Source organism: Cavenderia fasciculata (genome assembly GCF_000203815.1).
Source record: "Cavenderia fasciculata unplaced genomic scaffold Scf_EU5ZYIE01DZOHE-5, whole genome shotgun sequence".
Lineage (NCBI taxonomy): Eukaryota > Evosea > Eumycetozoa > Acytosteliales > Cavenderiaceae > Cavenderia > Cavenderia fasciculata.
The window spans coordinates 632,662-649,793 of NW_004457644.1; the positions used below are offsets into that span (position 1 = coordinate 632,662).

A 17,132-nucleotide genomic window follows, 5' to 3' on the forward strand; every position below is an offset into this window, starting at 1 on the left:
ATCTATATATTTATCTATTTATCTATAAATATGAATAGTAGTAAGTTGTATTGTATTCTTTACTTTATTTATTAATACTTTAGAAAGCTTTGCTCATCTCACGTAAGTAAACAAATTTGTAAAACAACGAAATTCGGAAGAATGCAAGTCTTTTTTTTTGCAAAGACACAAAAATTTTATTGTTTTATTATTAATATCTAGATTGATTATCTATGTGATGATAGATGTCTAGATGTGTCTATTATAATAAATATACATGTTTTATTTATTTGTTTAAACTTGTTGTTGTCAGATTGTTATATAATATACAAAGGTGGGGGATTTAGAATTTTTCAGTAAATGGTCTAAGATCAAGTTCTTGTGTCCAAGTAGTCTTGTCTTGTTGATATAAAGCAAAATAATTGTTGGCAACTACAATTAATTGAATTGGTGTGAATGAATTAGTTAGTTATCAAAGTTTGTTATTATTAAAATATTATTAATATTGCTTGTGTTGTTTGGTTGACATACTTTCATCTGGATTTAAAAAGGAATCTTTTGGTCTTGTTGAATAGTCACGATTAATGTCAACTTGACCATCGATAATAACGTGTGCAACGTGAATTCCTTGAGGCGATAGTTCACGTGCCAATGATTGACTCAATGCACGTAGGGCGGCCTTACCCGATGCAAAGGCTGAAAAATTTGCACCACCTCTTAAACTGGCTGTGGCACCGGTCACCAAGATGGTACCTTGTTTTCTATCGATCATACTTGGGATGACTTGTTTGGTGGTGAGGAAACCTCCCAAACAACAACTCTTCCATGTGTTTTCAAAGTCTTGAGCAGAGAGTGTATGGAGTGGTCCGTACTTGAATCCCGATACATTGTAGACGAGTACATCGATGGGTCCGAGTTGCGATGAAATCTCTTTAAAGCCTTGCTCGACCGACTTTTCATCAGACGTGTCCATCGACACTGTTATACCATTACCACCCTCCTTTTTAATATCATCCAAGTATCCATCCAACTTTGACTTGTTTCTAGATACCAATGCAACCTTGAATCCTTCCTTTGCAAACTTTCTAGAAACTGATAACCCAATACCAGGTCCTACTCCAATAATAGCTGCTACTAAATTCTTTGACATTTTTTAATTAATTATTTATATATATATTTGATGATCGATTTTATACTTCATCATTGCTATGGTTTTTTTCCTTTTGTGAACATACAAACAAATTAAATTAATTTTTTAATTTTTGTTTTTTTTTTATGTGGAACCGCGTTCTATTCTAGAAGAAATAGCTAAGTATATTATTATGTCATACTAGTACACTCAAAGACAACAACTAAAACTTATGTATTCATGATATCTTCTTCTTTATCTTCATCTTCTTCTTGCAATCATAATGATGACAATAGTAGTAGGCTTGTTCAAATTAGACTAGTATGGGTATTGAGTAATCAATACCTAAGAACTAAAATATTTGAATATGTCAGATGGATTCATAGAGGGTTTGAAATAGACCGATCTGCATCAAGACACAAAGAAGAGAATATTAAAAAGTACTATTACTTTTGTAATCCAAAGAGCAATGCCCAACTAGAGAGTGGTGGTCAATCACTTACTGAAATGCTTTGTTATGGTCGTGGAGACCTCTTTATCAAGTACTTGCCAAAGTATCTGGAAATAGTACCAAAAGATGAAGCTAGAAAGGCAATGCATCATTTTTGGCAATTGGCAATTGCTCGTGTGGCCAGTGTCACTGTGTTGAGGTGTATCATGACTAGTGAATTAATCTATTTGGATACTCATCAATCACTTCGAACATTGTCACAATGTGTTCATCGGTATTACAAAAAAGTACCAAACAAAGACTTTCAAAGGTTGGTTGAATTTATTGGTCTATTATTGGAACTGAAATTAAAGTACACCAATGCATTGGTATATCAACAATCAATATTTAATTAAATTATTATTTAAATTTTCAACAAAATTATTAAATCATCAAATAATAATAGACTTTATTAATCAACAAGAAAAACAAGAAAAACAACAACAACAACCATCGACTACATCATCATCCACTTCTTCTTCATCTTCTTCATTAAAATTAATTCAAATATTTGAAAAATATAATATAATTAATATAAAATGGAAGGATGTATGGTTTAATGCTGTTACAGTAAAAGATTATCAAGTTTTGGATTATGCAACTGATCGTTTAAAGAGTGCTACGGTGATCACTGCAAAGATGGTTAATTATATTATAAAGTATGGTGATTTACAATTGTTAAAGAGGTTGTTATTAAAGTATACCCTTACAAAAGACCAGAATACCATTCACACTATACTACATTCCAAACTTGCAAGCCAACATGCAAAAGAGTATATAGACACTCTTTTCGCGTTGAATCATCCAAGGTTGGCTCAAAATAATTGTTTTGGTAACCATATTAGATCAATTGACTATAAAATATTGACAACCGACCTTTTGGATTTGGTTCTAAACCCTTACCCCGACCCAACCGACCTTTGGGCACATGTCAATGTAGGATTAGTTCGGTCATTTGCGCGCTCTTCAATCGAGTTGTTAGAGTACTATCTAGATTTGACAAAAGATAAGTATGTTGACCACGATTGGAGCCAACTACTCAACGAAACACTCAAATATGGCAATGAAGAGATGTTTGGATGGGTATTGACTCATCATAATGCATACCCTTTTAAAATAGAGTATATCCCCAGTGGAGCACACAACGATTGTGATGACCAGGTAGTGGCAAAATACATGAAGATGGTTTGGAGTGTGTTTGAAAAAGCATCGAATTTACAATTTGATACGATTGATATTTGTCCATTCCTCAGTCACCCACACCCCATCATGTGGCAAATACTCGACATACTCGGTACCTTTTTCAACAAGACTACCCACAGTTATTTCAACGGCTACCGTATTCTAGAGGCTGCAGCATTACACTCTTTAGAGATTTATCAAAAGACGACCAATCTATTTGCTAATCAGTCTAGATTAATCCGACCAAACTGTCTCATTGCCAAAAGCATCGCCAATGGTAACCAAGCCCAACTGCTCGAGATGATCTGGCACTCAAATGAATCTCATTGGGAAGAAATCATCAAACTTTGTTTTCAATTGGCACTTGACAAACTCGACCGAATCAATCGACAAATCATCCGACACTACTATGAACCAGCAGCACAAGTACAATTAAAACAGGCACTTTGTGAAAGAAAAGCTACCATGACCTTGTTTCCAGTGATTTTCAATCATCTAGTACCTGGCAAGGAGGTTTGTAGATTCATTCATATACCCTATACTATTGAAGTGGAATCTGTTGAAAATCTATTCAACGATCCATCCGAAAATGATAAATCATTTTGGTCAATGTTTATAGAGTACCTTGACAGTAAATTCAGGATTATAAACTCTGAACAATTGCTAGATTTCATTCTATACTCTTCCAGTTCCATCATCAGACGATATGCACTCAGTCGCACTGTAAACCCAAATCAATGGGATACAACCCGAAAGGGGACCTATCGATACCTTTTCGTTTCTGGTCTGTATCATTGCATCAAATCAAATTATATAGAATCCGCCAGTTTTTTCACATTCGATCATATGGTCCCTGAACTCGTCCATTTAATCGACATGTCTAGGAAATTGGGTCATATCAAAATGATTAATCTACTTTCCGTTGCACAATTAAGAATATTAACTTTAAATAAAAATAATAAAACATAAAAAAAAATAATAATATAATAACAATAATGATAATTTTAGAATTAAATCACCAATAAGAGTAAATAATACAAAGGACTCAGTTATAAATTATTGTTTTCTAGTTTATCTTGGATTTATTTATAAATTTCTTTGAACATCACAGATACTGTTTGTACACTCCTTTTTTTCCCGAACTGATATTTTTTCACTGATGTGCATTTGCGGTATGTGGAGTAGTATTGCTAAAAGAGATATACATCTATATAGATAATGATTGATATCTAGTATAAAAGTATGATTGTTATGACCAAGTGACGATCTTATTCACCTAGCTAACAGCTGTGCAGTGCAGTTCAAAGATGAATTTTATAATTATAATTTTTTGGTTATGATTGGATTCTTAATCAAGTGAAAGGCTCATCTATCATCTATTCATTTGATATATTCCAATCCCTCAAAGAGATAGATATAAAAACAAAAGAAAAATAGAATTAAATAATCAATGTAAGTTAACATGGCAAGAAATAGTAGTAGTAGTAGTTTAACATGTATCATGATACTAATATATTCTGTTCTTAGTTTTTTAAATGATCACCTCTTCTCCTTTATCTTCTCCATTAGAGAGGACATTATTTTCAAAAGTATTCAAAGATGAAAAGTTGACGGATCTAATATTTAAACATGTTAGAGTGCTTACTAGAGACACTATCAGAGAAACAGTAAGATACCCTACTCGCTACCTTCTTCAATTTATCAAAAAACATGATCAACATGTCGGGTGGCTGACAGATGAAAAGAGTGTAAAGATTTTGGAGGATCGTATCAGAGTGGATGTACAATCATTGTACCCAAGTTGCCCAGAGGTTGATGAATTTTGCAAGAGCAGTATTACTCAAAACTATGACCTCTTTAAGATGGTGTATGATCATCGTCCCGAACTATTCGCGAACGGTGATATATTGGACAACGTTGCTGCCAAGGGATGTGTAGAGACGTTCAAGATGTTGGAGAGACAAACCACACCCATTCAGCTGACCTGCACAGCCGCAGCATTGTCAGCGGCATTGTCAAATGCCAATTGGCCAATGGTCGATTACCTCATCGACAATAGAACCGAGGGATGTCCATTTGATGTGATGGCTAGCATTTTGACAAACGGGTCTACACTACCATCTGATAAATGCAAAGCTATTCAAATCGTCGATGACTACATCCATGAAAATAGTCGTCCCAATCTCGTATTGGAACCAAGTGCATGGAAGTATGTCAACTCTATTGAATTGGCTCGATCACTTGCTCGACCCAATCAACTTCCCATTGCCAAGCTTTCAGTTGACGACTATCTATACGATCTCTTGTCTCTCAAAGCCAGTCGATTCTTTCAGTTTGAAAACGTCCGTCACCATTTCATCACGGTTCAATTGGATATTGTCTATTATTTCATGGTCAATGTAATGCACTACAGTTTCCTCTCATACCAACAACTAGAAGATATCAAATCACAATTCAAAGACGTCCAATTCATTAACCGTCAAACAAAAATATATCCAATGAAATTAAAGAATAACCATTTTCAACAAGAAGAATCAGAAATTGAAAAGATGACTAAAAAGTATGAAACAATGGATGATCAAGAATTGGACAAATGGAATACTTTTATTGCATTTAAAATCATATTGATCGAGGTTATATCTGCAATGAAGTTGACAATTATAGACTTGGACCTAGCATTTATCAATGCTATATTATCATTGACAAAGACTGGATCAACTGTTATCATGCCAATACTATTCTCAAACTACTACAAAAAGAGTATTAGTACTTCTCGCCTCACGACACAAAGACCTACACTTTTCGATTTGATTTGTAAAAGATGTACTTTGGATCAAGCCAAAGCTGCCTATTCTATGGTTCAAGAGTATAGAAATGACGAATTATTGCAATGGGCATTACACAAAGGCTCCGAACCCAACTTTATCACTGCAAGATCGGCAACCTATTTGGCAGAGTTAAACAATTTAGAGGTGTTAAAGTATTTAGATGAGGTTAGTGAATCTAATCTCGCTCAATTTCACTTGGAACACTCACAATTCAACTACAACCCAAAAACAACTCGGTATCTCCTCGAAACAAGACCAAACAGTCTCCTTCCTCACTACTCTTATCAAAAGGCCCTAGAAACTTTTGATTTGGAATTTATCAATTGGTTTGATAACTTTGTTCAACAAAACCAGTCAATCATTGATGCATTCAAAAAGAAAGAAAATGGTTTTCAAAGAAATGATTATCCAATCATATTGTCAAGGGAAATTATTTCAAATATTTTCACAAAATTAAATGGAAATCAAAAAAAAATCATTGATTTATTGGATTATATCATCAACAAATACAATATTACCAACAAAAGTCTAGACATTGCAACTGGAATATTCGAGTCTGAAGATATCGTTTATAATTTAATGTCAGAATGTTGTGAACAAGGAAATTTAGAAATATTTAAATGGTTGGAAATGAAATTAAATCTATCACCTCAATCAAAGATTCAACAACCAGAGAGAATAGCAACAACTATATTTGATGATGCATACCTAACTGGATTGAATGATGATTTGGTTGAATATCTTATTGAAAATCGATTCGAAGGTTTTGGTCAAGAATCTTGGAAATATGTTGGTGAGAGTGGTGACAAAAAACAATTACAACGAATGATTCGTGGAACAAATCAACAACAACACAATCAACTTTTAAATACAATAGCTGCATTTGCAATTCGAAATGGAAACATGAAAATATTAAATCAAAATAATAATAATATTATTCCACAACAAACCATCGTGCTCAATTTAACAAATTATAATATAAAGCATACAATTAAAAAGGGAGTTGAACCAATCATTAAAATGTATCTTCAACATGCAACAATCGATGAAATGGAATCGATTTTACAACAATCATTAAGATTATACCAACCAACATGCACCAAATTAATTCATCAAGAATTAATTCGACAACAAAAAGAACAATCCATTCAACCATATCAACTCGATCAAAGAGACCAACTATTTTTAATTTGGAGAGAAAATATTCCCTTGTTGGAATACTTTATTCAACAAGAAAGTATGGATCCAAAATCAATCGACAAAAAACATTTTAGTCGTCTAAACACTCCAGAATTGAGAGATCATATGTATCAATACCTACTCGATCGAGGATTCAACTCTTCCAAGTTTCAACCATGGTCACAAGTCCGACTCAAATCAGTCTCTTTACAATTCAACCGAGCCAAAAAAGGAGAAAAGACACAATTGATCAATCAAGAAACCATTCGATTAGTATTTGGTAACAAATATATTTTGCGAAAGATTCTTAGAGAGACAAGATTCACAGAGTCTGGGTACAGAGTTCCAATGCCAATGGATCTCCGTTTGGATCTCACATGGCTTGTATCAAATGGTGGATCCAATTGGATCAAATATCTGATTCGTCGAAAAGAACCACTTCATGTCAGCCCCAAGGCAGTCAGCTCTCTTTTCCAAGTCTCTGATGCGGAGCTCTTTCAACTTGTCTATGACAATTATCGGTCATCCTTTATTTGTATTCCTGGCCCACCTCTTTTTGACTATTCCGTTTATATTCAAGAACAACTATTAAAACAGGTCGATCCATTTCCCTTTTTACCTTTTCCCCAAACACATACCTACTATCATTACCATTTTCCAGCTTTGCCTGGTTTATTTGACCAAGAGGTAATGGAAAAGGAACTAGACAATTTAATCCAAAAGAATCGATCAGAAAAGTCAGACCGACAAGGATATGACAATGTATTTTCCTACAGTCAAACAGAAAGAGTTTCAGTGAATGACCAAGAAGAATTTGATATTGAAAACATTGACGACATTCATTATTGGCACCATCATGTAAACTTGGACCAACTAGACACAAAATCTGAATGTTTACTGGACCGTATGGAGAGCATTCTCGGAAAACAAGATATTATTCTAGTCAATTTTATTCATCGAAACCGAACAGAATCCTTTACCACTCAAAACCTGGAACAAATTCAAGATTTCACCGTTCTCCGTTTTATTCGACATTGTCTTCCAGACCTGCTGGAAATAGGATCCCCTCTTTATGACAATGCAATCATTGATCGATGGGATCTGATCGCAAACGAACTTTATCATACATCAGACTTGGAATGCACCCCCAACGCATACAACTGCCAGGATCGATTGCAATTTCTATACTACGATCTCCAAGTTCCCTTTGACTCGGAACTCTACCATCCAGTCGACACTCCTTCCCTTGCCAATATCAAATTCCTCATTTATATTGGATTGGATATCGAAAAGGCTTTGGATGTAACAATTGATAACCAATGTGTCAATTATATTTTAAAACAACACAAAAAACAGCAACTCCAACTCGTCGATGGGAACAACCCGTCTCTCTTTAGGTACGACCCTATTTTTATCTATGGTTTGATCCCGTCCCATTGCTTTTCACAAGATATCAACATTCAGATCATGGAAACTGGCCTACGTGACAATCGAGAAAACTTTATCAACGATTCACTCTACCAAGGTGGTATAATGGATAAACCTATTCTAGATTACCTACACAAACATGGAGTTCCTTTTAGGAAAAACCTCATAGAATGCCTTTTGGACAATGTCGACGAACGACTCAATGACATTGAAGCATGTCACTTTTCCAAAGAACAAACGATCCGTTGTTTTTCCTATGACAATTACCAACACCTTGATACCACCCGTTTCATGAAAGTCTATTCAAAACAATTTGTTCTTTGCCAGGCACCAATATCAAGTTCACTTTTTGATGAGTTGGACCTCAATGCTATTCAATATTACGACTTTTTATTCGAATTCAACCGCCGTGATTGCTTCAAATTCCTCATTGACAGGTTGCAAAAAAAGGGAATGGATAACAAAATAGTAACAGCCAGAATCGAATCGATGTTTTATCACACTGCTATCACCCCATACCTCCAGACTTGCTCAACTGTAATGCTTGACCACTGTTTGCAATTGATCACCAATCTTTCAAACAAAATATTACCACAAAACAAGATGGAACGCGTATATTCGGAATTTCTCATAGAGACAGATGAGACATCGGCTAGATTTGATCAAGCAATGGTCATAGCAAAGTATTTTAGTATTAGCTTTGAAAATATTCTAAAGAATTTCAAATTTAGAATATCATTTCATACTGCTGTCTTTCTTGCCAACTCTCTCAACATTTCAGCGTCAATGTTTGATGGTCCACTATTTTCTCTCCTTTCTCAAAAACAAAAGGACTTTTTAAAAAATATAAAAAAATTTTAATTAATAAATAACCAAGTAAAACTTTTAACATTTATATATTTATCTATTTATTGTTGTTGAAGTGATTGTAATTTTGCATTAAAAGATTTTTTTTGAGCTTTTAATAGTCTTTGCTTTTTGATTAAAATGGTAGTTGCGATGGCAATAGAGATTGCTCCAAAAACTCCAATCACCACTCCAACAATGATTTTCCAATTATTATTCTTTTCACATCCTTGATCGTTGCTCTTGTCGATGAGTAATGGTGTAAAGTCTGGATCAAGAGAACACAGTTGACATTGAGGCAAAGAAATGCCAATCAAAGCAACAGAGTCCATTTCTGAAATGGATAGAACCTCGGTTTTTGAATAGCTTGGCCGGCCATTGGCAAGCACATAGTCTAAGAATCTACCATTAAATTGAACATTTTCTTTGACCACACGAAGGTATTCGAGTGTTGATGTCAACTCATCATATGATACTGGTTCAATTGGAATTTGTTGGCAGTCATATGAAATGGTTTGGTCGATTTGGATAATGGTTTTAAATACAACTCGAAGAGTAGCCAAGTTGGAAGAGAATTGCCAATTGTTAATATCCAAAGATAGTTTGATAGAGTTTGGGTTGATTAATAGTTGTTGTGGACCAAACTGGATGGTTCTTTGGTCTCGAGAGAAACTAATAATGGCCGATATATTAGTGTCGGCCAACAGTACTGTATCATTTGGTATAACCAATTGATAGTTTGCAATGGTCAAACTATCATTACTAAAAACGTTTGAAATCCAACTATCTGTAGGCAATTCTTTTAAAATCTGATCATCCATTCCCAATTCTTGAATTGATACAATTTCAAAATTAAAATCAACATTGTCAATTAAAAATGATGCAATTGGTTTTGTTGAATTTATAACTGGTAATGTAGTATTTATATCTAAAAAAAAAAATTCAAAATTAATAAATAAATTATAATATAATAATAATTTTACATACATTTAGTTTTACAATTATCATCTTGATTATATCCATCAAAACATATACATTGACCATTATTATTACAATTTCCATGACCAAAACATTCAAATGTTAACTCTTGACATTGATCAAAAGGTGATGTAGGAGTTGAACTAGTTGTAGTAGTAGTAGTAGTAGGAGTTGAACTAGTAGTTGAACTAGTAGTTGTAGAAGGATTGCTTGGATTTTTAAAATTGATAAAGTTTAATTTATAAAATCCCAATGTTGTGGTTGAATTGAAAAAGAGTGTAATGTTTAATGAAGCCAAACCAAATGCTGGAGATTCAACAAGCGTACAATTAATTAAACTTTGTGAAGCAAATTCAACAAGACAATTAATCTTATTGATAGATATAATGATCCCATCTTGACCATTTAACCCATAATCTCCGTACAATGTTATATTTTTATATTTATTTTCATTATAATAAACTGAATAGGTTGTTGGATATGCTACAATAAAAAAAAAATTGATAAACATTTAAATTATAAAAAATCATTATTATTATTTTTTCTTTTTTTACATACGAATAGAACAATTATTATAAAAACCAAGAGTATTACAAACACATAGACCAATATTGCTACATTGACCATTTCCATGACAACCTCTAGTGTCACTAGTACATTGATCTTTGAGTGAAAGAATTTCAAATGATTGGGTATTGTTGAAACCATCGACACTAACTGTAATGTCAATCATACCACTTGGTAAATCAGTTTGTAATGTACAAAATAAATTATTTCCGGTTGGTATTTGATCCAATTGACATTGAATGGGTTGACCTTGGAGAGGATTTCTAAAGGTGACCAAAACGTTGGTCAAGCTACCAAAGTCTCCAGTTAATTTAAAGGAAGAGTTGTTGGTAACGATAGTTGTATCATTTGTATGATCGTTGATTGCGTTGATTAGAGGGTATTGTTGGATAAAGGATGATTCAACCGTAACCGAGTTGTAAGTGTTGGAAATGGTAAAATTGTATTTTTTACGAGCGTCCAACTTTTTGGAGTCTATTTTACACAATACATTGTATGGGTAGATTACTATTCTATCACATTGAATGTTATTGTCAATATTTACAGAGTATATCAAATCAATGTTGACAACTTTAAGTGTAAAATTGAATACTGCCAATCCACTTGACTCTTGTTGTATTGTAGTTTCTACAAATTCAACACCAACCTCCGTAAGAGAAAATATAAATGCTTGACCACCACTTTTAAATGATATTGATACATTTTGTTTTGCTCCATTTATATATCCTGGGTATGTTAAACTAAATTAAAATAAATTAAAATAAATTAATTAATATAAATAAATATTTAATATTTAAAACAAACCTTAGATTCTTGTTTGGAATGTTGTATTGTAATTCATAACTTGGAAGATTATAATATTTCCAACCTAATCCATTCCCAATTATATTTGTTACTCCATTAACTGTTATCAATTCTTGTGAATCCAATGTAATATCTTTTTTAAAAAAAAAATTTTTAGTTTTAAGCTGCTTATTGTTTTTACAAGTACATACCACAATTAAGAACCGGTGGTTTTGTTAAACTAGATGAAAAAGAGGCACCTTGATATTCATAACACCAAAAACAATCAGGGATAGATGTGATTCCTGTATTATAGACATAAAGGGTGTCGGCAATGCACATACTGTCAGGTACATCTCCTGTCACTCCCATATTATTGGCCAATCCTACTTTCATTCCAGTCTTTTCAAATCTACTCCATGGAATGGTCCCAGTCAATAGATTATTTGTTAAATCAAATGACAAAAGGCTTGGTGGAAAGTCTGGTGTTACTGGAATGCTTTCGAAATTTGAAAACATAGCTGTACTATAAATAAATAAAAAATACACCTAATATTAGTCTTTATAAAAGAATATAATAAATTATTATTATTATTATTTAATCTTACAATTCAACTAGTTTTGGAGGAAACGATGAAAAAGGAAATTCTGTGAGACTTGCATAACGCATAGTTCTAAAATAATAATAATAAAAATAAATCAGTTTGGGTATAAAGTAAATATCATATATATATATATTTTTGTACTTACAACTTCTCCAATGATAAGAATTCTTCGAGTGTAGGTGTAACAGAAGCTTTATATCCATCTAATTTTCTATATATATAAAGAGAAAAAAAAGGTTTTGTTAGTAATTAATTATTTTCAATTGTATAAGAAGCGCTTATTGAATGCAACTTACAAATCCTTCATTTGAGATACATTTGTAAAAGTGGTAGTGTAAGAAACACTAAGATCGGTTGTAGTGGCAGCTAAAAGCTCTAAATTTGGAATATCAATGTTTAATGTATAATTTTTGTTGATTGAACTAAACTCTCTATAAATAAAGTTAGAAATCTGTTTCTGCTATCAATAACGTATATAATGAATTTACTTACATCTGAGTTAATTTGGGAAAAGAGGATTTGGAGATGGTTAATGGACCAGTTATAGAGTCAACAACTAATTGTAGTCTGACCATTTGTGGAAGGTAAAGACTATTGTCTATAGTAAATTCTATGGGTGGTGTATTTTGAATGATACCTATTGTTAATAGATTGGTTCCATTAAAGAAATTTGGAATAGTCGATATAAAACAGTTCAACAATGAAAGTTCTTCAAGTGCTTGATTTGGGAATCCAGATGGAATTGTAGTTATACCAAGATCTTTTCCAAAACTAAAAAAGAATAAATAAATAAATAAATAAATATAAAATATTAATTTTTATACATACTAAATAGTTTTTAACTTTGGGGTATCTTTAAGTAGTCCAAGAATATTAATAGAGGTATCGGTAGTGTTGAAAATATTGACATATAACTGTGTCAGTTCTGGGAATGCCAGTGATGTCAAAGTTGTAGATGGTTGTCCAACAAATGCATATTCAGAAACAAGAATAATACTATAATTTAAATAATAATGTAAATACAATTTAGTATTCATTGAGTAGAGATCTGATGATGGCGAAAAAAAAAACATACATTGATGTAAAATGTAATACCGATCCATTATTAAATGGTTGACACTGGAATCTGGGATATGAACAAACTGATTGATCTTGAGGTGCAGCTAAACCATACTGTTGGATAATAAAAATAATTGAATCAACTACATATACAGACAAGTAATTAGTATAACTACCCATTGGTTTTGGTTTCCAAACTTTGTCAAAAAAACTTACGTTCTTCTTGAGGTAGAAATGGTTGAGCCGAGACCTGATTGTTGGATGTGTCTGTTAAAAATAATATTGTACTCAAACAAATAAAGAGATAGATATAATTTTTCATCTTGCTTTGTTGTTGAATATTATGTGTATGTATAGACTCTTGAAACAACGTTGTTGTTTCGTCACTTCCTCTTTGTCTTGGTTGATCGATAATAAACCAAACCCAATAAATTCGTAAAAACCCTTTGCAAACAAGAGTAGGGCCAGGTCATTAGACCATGTGTGGTGTAGTTCACTGGTACAAAGTCATTTGTCGTCGATGTACATCAAACCGACGTTCGATTCACACTTCGTCGTCGTTTCATTTCAGATAATATCTTGGTTATCCTATTCACATGATAAATATCTGGTGTCAAAATATCGGTTTGCAAGATATTATGTCCTCGAGTTCGACGTCAAACCCTTGTTTGGTTTGGAAACTAAACGGACCGTGGCCCATGCGTTGCATTATAAGAGACAATGATGTTGACGATTGTGTCGGTATTATCGTTGGTTCTTTTCAAACACTAAGAATTCTTAAGAAGAGCATGCTTTTGATAGTAAGATAGTATCGGCAAAGGTGTTTGATAAAGTTGATTTGACCTTGAATGAATGGTTTGGTTTGATTAATGCCCTCATTATCTGATACCTGTTTGTTGATTGGGTGTTGGACGTATCAAATTTACACTTCACATTCTTATTCTTGAATGTGAACATAATATTATCTTCTTTTGACCTATACTTTCTCTACCTTTACTACTCTTGAATCGACTTGTGCTATTCTCCTTAATACAACTAGTACTATGGTAAGTACTATTAACAATATTACAAAAGGATAATTATTATTATTATTATCTTTGTTAAAAAAATTTTTAGTTTGAAAGTTCAGTGTTTTAGTCGTTTCTCAAAAGACATCATCATTACTCTCAGATGATTGAGTGATAGATATTAATTATATATTAAAGTAGTAGTAACAACAAATCAATCAACCAACCAACTCTTACTCCTATATATATTATATATATATATTTATTTATTAAAGTTTTCTCTACTGTTGAATTACAGATAGACAATAGATAATGGTTGCATTTAAAAATGTAGAAAAGATATTTAGATTGATTAGAGGAACAACAAGAGGAATGGATGAACATATGATGGGAAACAAAATGAAGGAAAAGGGAATGAGGTTTGAAGAGCGTGTGGCCACGATGCTCAGTAATCGATTGGAAGCAAATATCAAAAGAAACGTTACACTCATCGATAAACGAGGCAATCGGTCAGAGATTGACATTGTATATGGTATCTTTTTCAAGACCTATGTCGAATGCAAAGACTATAGTGTACCGGTACCCCTAAAAGATGTGGCAAAGTTTAAAGAAGTACTTCGACTCAATAACATTGGTATAGGCCGTGGACTCTTTATAGCGTCTGGTGACTATGTACCTCGCGCAAAATTTGTAGATATCAAACTATTGGATGGTGATCAACTTCGTCGACAAGAAATATTGGCTCCTTTTATTGGTATCATCAAATTTGCTTCTTATCTTTCTCTTACTCTATCTGGTTATTTATTTATGATTTTTGGTTAAAATCTTAATACAAAATAATCAAATAATAATAATAATAATAATATTGTAAATAATAATAATAATAATAATAATAATACTCAATCAAGTTGATTAATCTTCATGAATAAAACGTAGCGCTACCATTTTCCATCCCTCCTACATCATTGTTCAAGACAAATATGAAAGACAACAATCAAGAATAGAATATATTAATATTAATACATGTAGTTGGAAAAAAAAAGAAATAATCATTTTTCAATATTGTGAGACGACAATTTAAAAAGACGAGTCATTTGCATCTTATCTTTGTGTATATATTAAAAGAAAGAAGATGTTAAAAAGAATAATAATAAATACATCTAATAAACAACATATATCATCATGTCTATTAACATCACAAAAGACATCGATATTAGTTCAACAAAGATATCACTTTAATGGCAAATCGGCGAAATGGTCGGGTTCAGACCCAGACACTGCAAGATCAGTCATCAATAACTTTGTAAAGAATAAACAAGTTATAGATCAATCATCACAAACAAATAATGATAGCAAGACAAAAGGACAAAGGAAAAGAGGTGGAGGAGGAGGAGAAGTAAAAAAGGTTGCAGTAGGAGACAACATTCAGAATCAAGTGATGAAACAAAAGCAATTGGATCGATTACAAAAGAAAGCAATGACAAACTCATCAAAGACACAACAATACGCTAGCATAGATCAAACAAACACTACAAACTATGATGCAGATCTACTCTATCCAACTACTGGTACAGATAATTTACTCTTACATCATCTTTTGAAAAGAAAGAATAGTGACTACAAATCAGATTTTGATCAAGAAGAAGAAGAAGTAGGAAAACAAGACGACTATGACAAAGAAGACAACAAACATACATTCAATCAATCAGATACTATGATTTCAAAAGAATTGGTACAACTATTAAAAACAAAGGGATTGTCAATTGAACCGAAAGAGATTACTCCATCTTTGATTTCAAGTTTAACTATCCATCCTCAAACTTCTGATGCTCAATTTAACAAATTTACTTATTTGGGTAAATATCAAAGGATTACAAACAAGATTACAGTCAATGACTAGTAGTAGAGCTGGTTATTAACCATATCTCTCTTTCTCTTTATTTAGGAAATGTTATATATAATTTAATAATTAAAGAATTTAAAGGAAAAACAAAAGAAAAGGATTTTCAAGAATATAGATCCTATGTCAATGGAAGATATTATCTTAGAACAAAATGTCAAGAGATGGGATTGGACAGATTGATTAGAGTTTATCAAAATGATTGGACTGAACCAATACAACCATACGTCGATCGATACTATACATCCAAAGGATTGATTCAATTCATTGGTGCACTATTTATGGAAAAGGGGTTCCTTTTCACCAGACAATTCATTCTAGACAATATCTTGAATCAATCAATTGAAAAAGTATTGATTGATAATCCAGAATCTTCCCTATTTAAAAAATTCTCTAGTTTTAAATTACAACCTCCACGTTTTGAGTAGGTCAAACTTCATCAATAATAATTATTTATCAAGAATCCAACAAATTAATTAATATCAATATCTTTTATTTTAAAATTTAGATTTGAATCAATTAATATGAAATATTTCCCATTATATAAAGTTAAATTATATTCTGGTTCAGATGTACTTGTTTATTCTTATGGTGAAAGTGAAAGTGAAGCATTTAATAGTGTAAGTATTAGTATATAAAAAAAAAAAAGATAATGATTTAAATAATAATAATAATAATAATAATAATTTTCTATTTGTATATTTTTTTTCTTTTTTAGACTGTTGAATTATTTAATGAAAAATGTGATTCATTGTCATCTGCATTACAGATTGTGGCATTAGCACCAATGACAGATGAAAGATCTATGCGTACTGAACAATATCAAGTTGATATTGAAGCTTTAAGAAAAAACACTAGACCATTCAAAGATAATGATAATCGTCAACTACATGAACGAAAATAAATAAAATAAAATAAAATAAAAGAAATAATATCTTTCTTTTCATTGACCCCGGCATCGAACGAAACGAAATCTCGAGACAGATATTTAAGTTTTTGAAAACTATAAAGCCTTAGCCCCAGGGAAACCAGACGATGCATTTCATTTTCATAGCACCCCCTCAAAGACGGAATGCGCAAAAGAGAAATTAAAAATTATTTTTTTATAATTTTTGTTGTGTGTCTCCGTTCCCAGCTGTTGGGATCAATCAATCGGACACACTCCATTCAAC

At 32.2% G+C, this 17,132-nt stretch overlaps 6 protein-coding genes across 6 annotated transcripts; 4 read left to right on the forward strand and 2 right to left on the reverse strand.

The window, feature by feature from the left end:
* Positions 1 to 322: 322 nt before the first annotated feature.
* Positions 323 to 1,129, reverse strand: DFA_09398 (putative short chain dehydrogenase; the record flags this gene model as incomplete). Its single annotated transcript, XM_004354699.1, has 2 exons — positions 323 to 411; positions 511 to 1,129. 2 exons carry the CDS (start codon positions 1,127 to 1,129, stop codon positions 323 to 325), a joined length of 708 nt encoding a protein of 235 aa, XP_004354751.1.
* Positions 1,130 to 1,348: 219 nt separating this feature from the next.
* DFA_09399 (uncharacterized protein) lies at positions 1,349 to 3,749 on the forward strand (the record flags this gene model as incomplete). Its single annotated transcript, XM_004354700.1, has 3 exons — positions 1,349 to 1,869; positions 1,913 to 3,411; positions 3,598 to 3,749. 3 exons carry the CDS (start codon positions 1,349 to 1,351, stop codon positions 3,747 to 3,749), a joined length of 2,172 nt encoding a protein of 723 aa, XP_004354752.1.
* Positions 3,750 to 4,315: 566 nt separating this feature from the next.
* On the forward strand, positions 4,316 to 9,056 carry DFA_09400 (uncharacterized protein; the record flags this gene model as incomplete). The annotated part of the gene is made up of 3 exons (XM_004354701.1): positions 4,316 to 8,898; positions 8,947 to 9,003; positions 9,047 to 9,056. 3 exons carry the CDS (start codon positions 4,316 to 4,318, stop codon positions 9,054 to 9,056), a joined length of 4,650 nt encoding a protein of 1,549 aa, XP_004354753.1.
* Positions 9,057 to 9,123: 67 nt separating this feature from the next.
* Positions 9,124 to 13,233, reverse strand: DFA_09401 (uncharacterized protein; the record flags this gene model as incomplete). The annotated part of the gene is made up of 11 exons (XM_004354702.1): positions 9,124 to 9,989; positions 10,049 to 10,522; positions 10,598 to 11,346; positions 11,411 to 11,543; positions 11,602 to 11,915; positions 11,998 to 12,063; positions 12,140 to 12,205; positions 12,291 to 12,425; positions 12,487 to 12,765; positions 12,823 to 12,990; positions 13,070 to 13,233. 11 exons carry the CDS (start codon positions 13,231 to 13,233, stop codon positions 9,124 to 9,126), a joined length of 3,414 nt encoding a protein of 1,137 aa, XP_004354754.1.
* Positions 13,234 to 14,372: 1,139 nt separating this feature from the next.
* On the forward strand, positions 14,373 to 14,882 carry DFA_09402 (putative transmembrane protein; the record flags this gene model as incomplete). The annotated part of the gene is made up of 1 exon (XM_004354703.1): positions 14,373 to 14,882. One exon carries the CDS (start codon positions 14,373 to 14,375, stop codon positions 14,880 to 14,882), a length of 510 nt encoding a protein of 169 aa, XP_004354755.1.
* A 310-nt stretch (positions 14,883 to 15,192) lies between these two features.
* On the forward strand, positions 15,193 to 16,864 carry DFA_09403 (uncharacterized protein; the record flags this gene model as incomplete). Its single annotated transcript, XM_004354704.1, has 4 exons — positions 15,193 to 15,916; positions 16,006 to 16,384; positions 16,469 to 16,580; positions 16,679 to 16,864. 4 exons carry the CDS (start codon positions 15,193 to 15,195, stop codon positions 16,862 to 16,864), a joined length of 1,401 nt encoding a protein of 466 aa, XP_004354756.1.
* Between the last annotated feature and the right edge of the window lie 268 nt (positions 16,865 to 17,132).